The sequence below is a fragment of the Coniophora puteana genome (genome assembly GCF_000271625.1).
Source record: "Coniophora puteana RWD-64-598 SS2 unplaced genomic scaffold CONPUscaffold_10, whole genome shotgun sequence".
NCBI classification, from domain to species: Eukaryota; Fungi; Basidiomycota; class Agaricomycetes; order Boletales; family Coniophoraceae; genus Coniophora; species Coniophora puteana.
This window is the reverse complement of record NW_006913062.1, coordinates 1,698,532-1,709,404: the sequence shown is the minus strand read 5'-3', so window position 1 is coordinate 1,709,404 and position 10,873 is coordinate 1,698,532. Positions and strand designations below refer to the sequence as shown.

At 52.8% G+C, this 10,873-nt stretch overlaps 3 protein-coding genes across 3 annotated transcripts; 1 reads left to right on the top strand and 2 right to left on the bottom strand.

The window, feature by feature from the left end:
- Positions 1-160: 160 nt before the first annotated feature.
- On the bottom strand, positions 161-1,044 carry CONPUDRAFT_156624 (uncharacterized protein; the record flags this gene model as incomplete). Its single annotated transcript, XM_007773461.1, has 4 exons — positions 161-470; positions 524-726; positions 789-968; positions 1,024-1,044. The coding sequence occupies 4 exons, from the start codon at positions 1,042-1,044 to the stop codon at positions 161-163; spliced, it is 714 nt and encodes a 237-aa protein (XP_007771651.1).
- Positions 1,045-2,459: 1,415 nt separating this feature from the next.
- On the top strand, positions 2,460-4,970 carry CONPUDRAFT_108631 (cytochrome P450). The gene is made up of 11 exons (XM_007773460.1): positions 2,460-2,855; positions 2,912-2,955; positions 3,010-3,091; positions 3,138-3,205; positions 3,263-3,277; positions 3,336-3,631; positions 3,689-3,747; positions 3,806-3,856; positions 3,918-4,094; positions 4,151-4,447; positions 4,503-4,970. Exons 1-11 carry the CDS (start codon positions 2,481-2,483, stop codon positions 4,653-4,655), a joined length of 1,617 nt encoding a protein of 538 aa, XP_007771650.1. The 5' UTR covers positions 2,460-2,480; the 3' UTR covers positions 4,656-4,970.
- Positions 4,971-8,443: 3,473 nt separating this feature from the next.
- CONPUDRAFT_138824 (uncharacterized protein) lies at positions 8,444-10,106 on the bottom strand. The gene is made up of 2 exons (XM_007773459.1): positions 9,230-10,106; positions 8,444-9,124 (listed from the first exon to the last, which is right to left on the bottom strand). Exons 1-2 carry the CDS (start codon positions 10,031-10,033, stop codon positions 8,981-8,983), a joined length of 948 nt encoding a protein of 315 aa, XP_007771649.1. The 5' UTR covers positions 10,034-10,106; the 3' UTR covers positions 8,444-8,980.
- Between the last annotated feature and the right edge of the window lie 767 nt (positions 10,107-10,873).

Here is a 10,873-nt window from a genome sequence, read left to right as displayed (position 1 = left end):
GGAAACGGCATATGACGAGTAGATTCAGGGAAGGTATAGTGGTGAGCTGTAACTGCTGAAGAAATTACTTCCTTGTAAATGGAGTGAAATATTCGATAATAAGGCTACATCAGTAAAATAAAAGGCATAATCAAGTCCTTCAAGTTCTTTAACCCCTTCTCTACACTCGAGGGCCCATACCGCCGGCACCTGGAGCACCTCCAGGGGCGCCGTACCCCGTATTGCCTGCCTGAGCACCGTACCCAGCACCAGTGACGCCACCCTGCTGATCGAAACCGCGCGTTCCTGCGCCACTCATGTCACCTCCAGTTCCTGGTTGAAGAACGGCAGCATTCGCGTCGCCACCGAGGTGCTTATTCTGCGGGTGTGCGCCATGGGCAACCGCACGCTCGCGTCGCATGAGCGCTTCGCGTTCGAGACGCTCCGCTTCGGCGAGCTCTTGGCTCTGTAGCTGAATAGAGTTTGCTTCCCTGTATACACGCGTCAAAGGGAGTGGTACAATATATATATGATTGTGACGCACTGTTGCTTCTGCATGCCCTTGGCCTTGAGAGCGTTGGAGCCGACCATGGAGCCGATGGCGCTCTCGACCTTACCCATCGTCGAGTGTCCACCACCATGGCCTTGGTTGCGGTTCACGGAGGAGGCAGGTGGAATGGCCCCACCGGCGCCTGCAGAGGCCCCGGTGGAAGAGTTATTGTGGTTGGAAGGGTCTTGGCCCTGGGGCTAAACACAACACATGCCTTCTTTAGCTTGGAGATATATTAGACGTGAAGGGTGCAACTTACGCCCTGCTGACCCATGTTCTGCTGAGCAAACCGTGGGTCTTGTTGTCCTTGGCCAGGCAAAGGATTGTTCATGGTCGAGTCGTTATTGCCAGCATTGCGATCCATATGGTTCTCGGCCGCACGACGTCCTTGCTCGGCCATGCGCTCTGTATCGTTCATGCCCTCATTGGAGTGCTTGTTCTTCATCAATGAAGTCAGCAACATGTCGTCTTTCGAGCCAGAACGAGGCGCTCACCTTTCGGGACAACAACGGCATGATGTAGGGTATTTAGTGGTTGATGGTATAGCTGACAAGTTGGGATATACGATGGTGTCCGAAATGTTAATGAATTGCGACCTTTGGTGCTGTAGGCCTTGTAGGGCCTCCATGTTATATACCTGCCAAAGCGTCGAGATACGGGAATGAGCCACAGACATTGACGTCGACATGACGCGGTGTGGGGATGACGTCGTAAGTCCCGCTCTCGTTCCTAGGAAAGCGAGGCAGCCCGACAAGGAACGGAGCCAGTGTGGGGTAATAAGCGCCAACCAACGCCAACCGCACGCGGGGCCATAAAGCTTCCGGCTCATGTCTGGGGCCGTCTCGGAAGTACCTGAGGGCGCCACTAGGCGCCACCAGCGCGGTCCCATTGTCGAAGTGTTGTCGAGCGCCTTCGAGCACCTCATCATCATTTTGTCTGGGAGGGGTGTTGCGCTAACCGAATCCAAGGTTCAATCCCTTGTTCCTGGTCTTATTATGGCGTCCTGGATGTGCTTGGTGTTCAGGGCAATGCTTTACGTTTGAACGTGAACATCGATACAGGCCTGGAACGAAGGTCGAGGTCACAGGAGCTGTCATGTTCGCAAATGAGAAGCCGAGCTCTCTCCTCACAAACTAACTTGGATGAATGTTGATCTCTGAACATAAAGACACGTAAGAATGTTCCCAAAATGTTCTTCGAATTGAAGGCGTCTAGACTCTAATCACTTCAAAGGACTTATACAGCTCAAGGCGGTCCATTAGATGATTAAGTGGGTTTTCTGGAAGGCGGAAATCTTGTCAACCGAGATCACATTGGTTTACCTGAAAGGACATAGCATCTGGTTCGAGACTACAGCACGATACTAAGTTCAAGATGGCAGCGGTCTGGACTCAGGGGCTTGAAGTAAAGGCTGTGGGAATTGTATCGGAACTTGGCCTAATTGAGTCCGAAAGTGCCGGTGCTTGGCCGATCTGACTTTTGTCCGTCTTTTGTCCTTTGGTTTCGACGATGAGCAGGTCAGATGTTCTGATCGGTTGTCTTTTTCTATTCCACATCCACTGGCTTATCGTTACGATGTGGGTGCCTTATGGTTCACGTCAACAGGTGACGAGTCGCCCTTGGACTATTCTCGTAGAGATCCCTGTGATTTTCTTATTTTAATGCGCGGGCGATGAAGAAGTTCCCACTCGGCGCCAGCATGGGAACGCCAGGTCTGCCTGCCGCAGGCTGCGTTGCGCCCTAGGCAATGTGGATGTAAGCTTCCGACATTACTTCCCAAAAACATATTCTTTTCTCGTAACCCACATTACGCCGACGGGTCCCGCTATCCGAGGAAGCTGCTGTGCGGCGGCGACAAAACCCCTAGACTTTGCTTCCGTGGAGTTTTAATGGCGGTTATAAGGCTGAGGGGCGATTATAAGGTGCCCTAGACCCGCATTGGCAGCCGACGATGACCATCCTAGCCCTTATTTCGAACAGACTGGCCAGCGCGGGGCCTATCGACGTCGCCTTCGCTTCTCTTGCTGTATGGCTGCTTCTCAAGACCGTCACGAGCGCTCGTCGGCATATCACCACTACCAAACTTAGGGGTCCCGCAGGAAAGAGTTGGATGTATGGCGTCGGGCGCGTCATTGAAGAGTCTCAGGACTCTGGCTCGCTGTTTGAGCAATGGGAGAAGGAGTATGGACACGTGTACACCATCCCCCACGCTCTGGGCAGCTCGCATGTGATTCTATGCGATCCAAAGGCGGCTACGCATATGTGGGCGAGGGACACGATGATTTACGATCACCCCCCTGTCACCAAGATTGCGCTGAAGAATGCGGTACGTCGACCCGTCTCTGTCTCAGGGGCCAGTATGGTGATTCAACTTATGCGAAGATTGGAGAGGGTGTCCTGTCAGCAGCGGGAGAGAGCCATAAGAGGTACGCTCGCTCTTATTCTCCCGTATTTGTTGCTGAGTTCCGTCGCTCTTACAGGCAGCGAAAGGCTCTCAGCCCTGCTTTCAGTCACTCCGCTTTGCGGAAGGTTACCCCAGTTTTCGTTCAAGCGGCATACAAGGTACGTCAGTCGAGCATGCCCAGGGACACTATCTAACACCAACCAGGTCGTCGATGCATGGACGTCTCAGATAGAAACAGCAGATAATGGTGCAATGATCGAGGTTCAGGGATGGTACGTGATCCTTCCGGATCTCAACTTCATTCTGAATCATAATCAACTTGTTCCTAGGATGAATCACATCTCGTACGAACTTGCTTTGGCCCATCTGCCCTCTATCTCATGCCCCTGTTACTTTGTTCAGTCTGGACTCGATTGGCCTCGCCGGCTTCTCGCACGACTTCGAGGCTCTCGACGGCAAGAAGTCGACCATCGGCGATATACTCGACATGCTGGACTCAAAGCCATCCAAGACCATCATGCTTCTCTTCATGCTCGGGTTCATCTTCCCGTGGCTCATCAATTTGCCCGTCGAGCGGAATCGTATGCTTGCTCGTCTCAACGAGTCTATGGAAAAGATTTCGCTTGAACTGCTGGACCAGACACGTAGAGAAAAGGAGCACATCGGGGTGGAGACGAGATCCGTGTTAGGATTGCTGCGTAAGTGACGCTGATGCGCATTTTGGAGATTCTTGAGTACTCATTCTATCCTCATAGTCAAGGCCGAGAATATCGATGCTGAGCTTCACTTATCGCCCGCCGAGATTTTGGCGGAAGTAAGAAGTTTCATTGGTTAACCATAGTTCATCGCACATTTAACGCAACGTATCGTAGATGAAAGTCCTGATGATTGCGGGATATGAGACCACCGCAGCGAGTATGACGGTGAGACCTGGCTTTTTCGTCATGTTATAACCTTCGTGGCTCATTCTGATGGCATCAAAAGTGGGCACTGGTAGAGCTAGCGAAGCATCCGGATACTCAAGCTAAACTCCGTGACGAAGTTACTCAGATCAATGGGGACCCGACATACGACCAGCTGCACAATTCGCTTCCGTACCTCGATGCCGTCGTTCACGAGATCCTCAGGCTGCACCCTAGTGTACCCGGACTCACGCGTCAGGTGACGACAACACCTGAGTTACTTGCAGCTGCGGCTAATATTCTATTGCCTCCCAGGCTCTCGAAGACGACGTCATCCCGCTCACCGAACCCATCGAGGATGCCACCGGCAACATGGTCAACAGCCTCACCATCGCGAAGGGCACCCTACTCACCGTATCCATCAACTACTTCAACCAGAGCGAAAAGTACTGGGGTGCCGATGCCAAGCAGTTCCGTCCCGAGCGCTGGCTGGGAGAAGAAGGCGTCAACGCCGTTCGCGCAAAGGAACTTCAGGGCCATAGGCACTTACAAACATTCAGCGACGGCCCACGGACGTGTCTCGGCAGGCAGTTTGCCTTGACCGAGTTCAAGGTGCGGCTCGCCTTGTGACGACACCATGTCGTACTGACTCTGTTTTGCTCCCCAGGCCGTCCTCGCAGTGCTAGTGCGCGCCTTTGCGTTCGAGCTCCGAGATGGGCCGAGCACGAAGGTGGAGCTCACGAGAGGCTTGCTTCCGCGAGCAAAGGTATCTGGCGAAGAGGGGCTGGACGTGCCTCTTCGCGTGCGGCGTATTGACTGATTATATCTCTTGATAGCCTGTTGGTCTCGTTTCAACGTGTTGTACATTCTCCCAACGCATATCTACTTACTCAGGACACTACTTCAAGCGACAGGCACTTAACCGGGTCCGCCTGAACGACTTCTCGATTGGCTGAGTTTAGCACTTCAGAATCCAGCATGAGCAGAGCGCATTCTTGGCGTATTCTCGACTGCGTTTGGCCACATTCAGTTGCGAATTGGTGGACGAGTCGGCCCTAGAGTGTTCGCATGTTATGATGACAGTTTGCTGTATAGCACTGGCAGTCATCGACACTTGTATCTCCGACCGGGATAAGCCGTCGATACCAGAGCGGGAAAAAAAGTTGAAAACACTGCTCTATCTCTTCACACTATTCGTGGATAGCATGCTTCTCAGCTGAATGGTACCGGGCACTCTCATTGCTACCTGCTAGGAGCTGAAACTAACGACACCTTCCTGAAGGGTCTTCCTGCGCACATCTACCACGACGTCTTCGCGATACTCAATGATCAGCTCTGTTAATTTTCAGTTTGCGCCGAGGGCCATCTCAGTGGGTATAATAATCTGAAGCTATTAAATATATGCATCACGAGGTGAATGTTTGTCCGCCTACCATTCATCGGAGAAGCTGAATTAAATCCACTTGTGCCCCCAAAATGTGGCTTGCACGGACTATCATGCTTGTATGTAAATATGCATGCCGTCGCAGGTGGGCGAGGCACTCTTCGATCCTCCATCTGGTGGTCAGTGAACTTATCCTTCTGGAGAAGCATACGCAAATCGCTCTATTTGTCGAAAACCGCCCACGGTGTTGCGCGTGCCGTCCTCTTCGACCAGCCATGCGTGAGGTGGCCTAAACGGTGACCAGACTCCACGAGCAACTCACGCGATGCTACCATATGCGTTCGGTAACTGATAACTACCTCCTATGTTCAGCGTAATTGCCTATTTAGCAGCTATGCCAAGGCTCGGCACTATTGCTCGCGGTCAAGGAAGTCGAGAACTCTTGTTTGCCTTCCGTTCCAGTGGTAGAAGTGTGTACAGAGGCTGGCTGTTCTGGTTCTCGGTGACGCGGGCTCTTTTCATGGTATGCTTATCGTTGCTTTTTGAAGCCTGACAGTAGTTGCCTGCCAAATGAACGCACATCAATTTCTATGCAAAGCCAACTTAGTTCCTTGCGACTTTCATCAAAGTAAGACATCTGGATAGTAGTGCTGCGACTACCCTGGTCATACTGGCTCTGCCTTCTTATGCACCGGACTTCCTCACGGGGTTGAAGAAGATCAAGTGAGTTTTGCTTATCTCAATATCGAAGCTACTCACCTGACTTCTATAATCTAATCCACTTTCAACTCATCTCAGCTCCCAGTACTTTGACGTCATTTTATAGCTCAGTAATGACCTTCGTTGACTACCCATGAGTAGGTCAGATCTATGTACTAATACACCCCAAAAGCACCCCGGTCGGACGCGATCACAGTTGTCCGATCGCCTTTAACTCCCTCTTCACTTCGCCAAGCCACCGGGGACGCAAATGTTCTGCTCCTTGAGCTAGCTTGGGACTCCGAGGCCGTCTCTTTCATCTCATCTCTCGGTCCATGAAAACTCCCAGTGGCTCAATCTCATTGAGGACCAAGAGAGGCGAGACGCACGCGATATCTTGGGCCGATGACTTCTGGACACAGTTCCGGATAGACTTGTACATAGCTGCCCTCAAGAGCTGCACGTTATTACCGCTGGATCAACGGTTTCTCTTGCATTCATTAATGCTGTCCTGGGCCCGCTGCTGCCACCCTTCAGCGACGGTGTTCAAATCACAGACCTCGGAGGATCTTCTCTACCCATAGGTGACCTTGAGGTCATCGAAGGTATGAATACGAGGTCGCAGCAGCAATGTTTTAAAAGGGAATGAATGAATGTCGGCACGATCAACCGAAGGCAATCCGCCGGTCAGACAACTGACGCTAGCTAAATGCAGCATCCGCGCGCAGTCAGAGGCGTTTTCGGACAAGGCTAGCTGTCATTGTCCCGTAGGAACCCGCGATGCGCGTTGTGTGGATTAGTACGACGGCGGAGAACAGCCTGGTCGAGGGTGCGTGCCAGGTAAACCGACTTCAAGTCGTGCGAGCGAAAGGTGGCCGGCGACTTGTTGTCCATCATTCAAACTTTCACCCTCGATTTTCAATTGTTCAAATCTTCTACTCAAAGTATACACCCGTCGCATCATTGCTCCTTATGCCAACCCAGCGAATCCTTCCGCACCGGCCAATCTGCGATGTAAAAGATCGGACCGAGGACCCCTTGAAGGGCCAAGGTCACTGCTGCTCACACAGAAACATCAAACGTTCAAATTTCAAAGTCCACTGCAAGGTGGCACTCCACTACTTGAACGTTGAACACGCATACGGTAAGTAGTAATGTGGCACTTGTCCGCCCGTCAAACACAATCACTGCTAGCTGGATCAAACCCGCGCCTCCCGAGGGATAGATATCTAGATACTCAAATATTCAAGCGCCCCCCTAATACTCAATCGACCTTACACGTAAAAGCGCACGCCCTGTCGCGCTGCCAAAAGTCGCCGCCAGCCAATCCCGATGCGGCGCATGTAGCGTCATCGACACGGACGAAGAATAGACGCCGAGGGCGTGGGCCCGTCCGCGTCAGCCATTGGACGTCGGACTCCAGCCGCGCCGAGTGATTCTGTCCCCTGGCGGAGCGCACGGAGAAGCATACCGCATTGGGAAGCGCGATGTCGAATCTCCCGGCGCCTCGTTCCTAGCTACTGTATCTCGTTCTCGTTCTCGTTCTCGTTCTCAACGTTTCCGTTCTCCTCTGGATCCCATAGCCCACCGGCTCAATCTCCCGAGTATATCTGCGATCGCAGCTTCCAACGACACTCTGCAATACTGTACCACACTCCGCTTATCCACACGTGTTATGAAGTTGAACTCGAATCTGACGACCCCCTGGCGGAGTCTATCGCCTCGCACGAGTAGATCTGCAGCGGCTGCTTCTGCTGTTGTATTGTCGTCAAGTGATATTACCCGTGCTATCCAAGTGGCCCCGAGGGAGCCGCCTTTCACAGCTTCAGCCTCCCTTTCGTCCCCTGGCGTCATTTATGAAGTAAGATTCACTGTTCACGTTCATCTGCCGAGCTTATCTTCATCTCACAATTAAATGAGCTGAGATTCAAGAAGCATCTCACGAACACCAACTTTGATAGCGCGCTGCCAAGAGGCGTTGCGGTTGGCTGTGGTTATTTGGTTGCGCAGCCACCACTTTGGGGTGCACTACTCCGCCAACCATTAATGCATAATGGACGGTCATTATAGTATCTATACAGGCCTCTCGCGTGTGTCGAGGATATCCAGCCAGGTCATAGGGCCGTGTTGTCTTATCCGGAACAAAGTCAAACGTTACTCGGCAATTTTCCGTCAACCCGCGTGTCCGGATGCATGGAAAACGTGACGATTATATGCGTTCACAATAGCCTCGGATCCCGAGTCAATACATATTCTGCCGCCGCCCCAATCATTGTCCGTATCAATCCCTTTGCTGTCGGCCAATCATGGGAAATATATGAGCCCCAGAGCTTCCTCTTGGAGCATTCGTGAGCGACTATCGTGGCCAAATGGCCAATTAGGTGGTGACTTTGCACAGAGTCGGAATGATAGCCCTCGTCTTGACGCCCTATGATAGTCCGCAGGGCGCGGGCATGAACTTTCATTTGCATACAGCGGTGGTGATGCGGCATGACAACACAAAAGTTACGGATCGGATGGGGATCAAGAATCCTGCGGATAGAGGAATCTACTGTAGACAATACATGTTTATGGGCTTTGTAGTGGATGGAGCACAAGATACAAATTTCTAGTCATCCAATTATAGCAAGAAAGCCGAATGGTTGAGAAACATCGTGACGGAACCCATGTGGTGCAAGCAAGAAATAGAGCAACGACAAAACATCATAGACGGAAAGCATCATGGTATCATGATCAAGACCCCACTGTCCCAAAACGAGAATGGATGGTGTCCAGCCAATACCCGTGGACAAACAACATAAAACAGAGACGGAATGAAGACAGAAAATACTATGCAGAGCAGCGGTGATAATGACGATGGTTGTGGTTGTGGAACGTATAGGTCGTTGCGACGGGGTAGGATTGTTCGAAGAAGCAAGATCAAGCGGCAACAGCGGATATTGATACAAGGCGTGCGATGGATGTCGATGAATGCATAGAAATGGGAATAGACGCGCTTAGCGTTGGAGAATGAACTGGAAGAACGGCGATTTGACCGTGGAGCGTTCGGCTCTTCGTAGCCGCTACATGATGTATGGTGTGGTCAGCGTAGCGGGCGCAGGCCAGCGGCGCGACATGGACGTGAGGCTGTAGGGTGCACCGGCGGCGGCAGCGCCGCAGCTGTTCGACGAGTGAGACTCGTGGTGGTAATCACCGCCGGAATGATACTAAAATTGCAACGAACAAAGAATTCAGCGTCAGCATAATGATGTTGCATCTTTGAATTGCAGGCACGGGGGACGAATCGGGAATGGAACAAGGGCACTACCTACCTCCGGGAAGGAAGCATCAAACGATGCGTGACGTGACGATGACGACGAGCTCTCCGAACGAGGCGAGCGGTTGTATGCGCGATGTGACGATGCGGCGGCATAGTGTGGTTCTTCCCAACTTGCCGGGCTCAAGGCCAGTGGATAATGTAACTGCGCCGGGCTCGCTACCACGGGGTCTTCGGAGCGCCCGCTCCCAGCGTATCGTCCCTCGTTATGCACGTTGCGAGTGGTGAACGATGAGTGCGAGTGGGAATGAGGCTGAGGCAGCTGAATGGCGTTGTTTTCAGGCTCGGGTGAGACGCTCTCCCGCTCGCCCCAATCGAGCTGGAACTCGATCAACCTGGGCTCTTCCTCGAGCGGACCGGCCTCCTCGCCTGTCCAGGTCATGTTGCCTGGTGCGCTCTCGTGGATAGTAAAAGGGTTTAGACGAAACACACCCATCATCTTGCGCATAGGCTTGCTCGCCTGCGTCGCGCGGAGAGGGACAACGGCCGGCCCTGCACTCGACATCGCCCGCTGTGAGGCGGCGGATGAGCCGGAGAATTCCATCACGAAGCAATCAGTGCCCGCCAAATCCTCGGGCTCGACCTTAACGGGAGGCGAGCCAGAGGACGCAAGGTGGGAGGACGAAGTAGAGTCAGTGCTCGTGCTGCTGGTACTCGAGAGAAGGTTGGGAGCCAGCATGCCGGAGCTGTTCATAGCGTAAAGATCTGGCCCCAGCTGCGCGGCGCCGTTATATTTGGGACCAGCACCACCGGACACGTGCCGATATGAAGAACGGGTGAGAGACGAAGGCGGGGACATGGACGAGCGCGGCGAAGTAGAGTGTGTCTGGGCTCTGGAAGCTGCAACAACGGGAATTTGATCGCAGTAATCCGTGGAAGGGGAGCGATGGAAATACTGAGGGTAGAGAGGGGTGGGAACAAGAGGGGACGGGTCCTGGTAAACGTTGGAGGACCATGCGCTACTGTTTTGTACATAGCTGTCTCCTGCCGAATCGAACGAGGATCTTTGAGGATTAGACCAGGAGGTGGTGGAGGAAGGAGGAAGATCAAGGCTGTGGGAGAAGTATGAAGGACGCTCAGCGGGATGAGGACGACGCTCTGTAAGGATAGAGGTGCACTGATCCATCGACATCATGGGGCGTTAGATGCGGAGGTGGGAAGTGAGGCCTTGAGGGGGCGGTGTAAGCGGAAATTGAGATGCCAATTCGAGAGAGGACGTGTATGCGCGGATAAGCGAGGACGAAGACGCGACACGGGGTAGTGAAAGAAGTCAGGGGAGGGTGTGAGGTGTTGGCGCGTCCGAGCAGAGGTAGTCTTATATGTCTGAGGACGCGGGTTGGGGTGGAAGAGTCCGGGTGGGCTAGGGCGAGGTATATAAACGTTGCAGGAAGACGATCCGTGCATTCGACCATCAGATATTAACTTTCAGCTTCAGCAAGACCCAGGGCCACCAGGATGGCAGGCGGGCCTCAGATGTCAGATCTGGGTTGGCCGTGAACACTAACAATCCCCACCCCGAGGATCACCTGGACACTCTAAATGCTCAAAGACCCCCCTGTACCATCTATTCATTAGCAGAGAACTACAAAAACAATGTCCATTGTCACGCACCTATCCATTTTACTGCACAATTCAAACC

Bases quoted from the DNA above. Each gene is read 5' to 3' on its own strand.
- CONPUDRAFT_138824 (XM_007773459.1), bottom strand. From the start codon at position 10,033: ATGTCCCCGCCTTCGTCTCTCACCCGTTCTTCATATCGGCACGTGTCC. The intron at 9,125-9,229 runs GTAGGTAGTGCC...TTGCAATTTTAG, and splicing joins TTGATGCTTCCTTCCCGGAG to TATCATTCCGGCGGTGATTA.
- CONPUDRAFT_108631 (XM_007773460.1), top strand. From the start codon at position 2,481: ATGACCATCCTAGCCCTTATTTCGAACAGACTGGCCAGCGCGGGGCCT. The intron at 3,092-3,137 runs GTACGTCAGTCG...AACACCAACCAG, and splicing joins TCGTTCAAGCGGCATACAAG to GTCGTCGATGCATGGACGTC. The intron at 3,748-3,805 runs GTAAGAAGTTTC...AACGTATCGTAG, and splicing joins CCGCCGAGATTTTGGCGGAA to ATGAAAGTCCTGATGATTGC.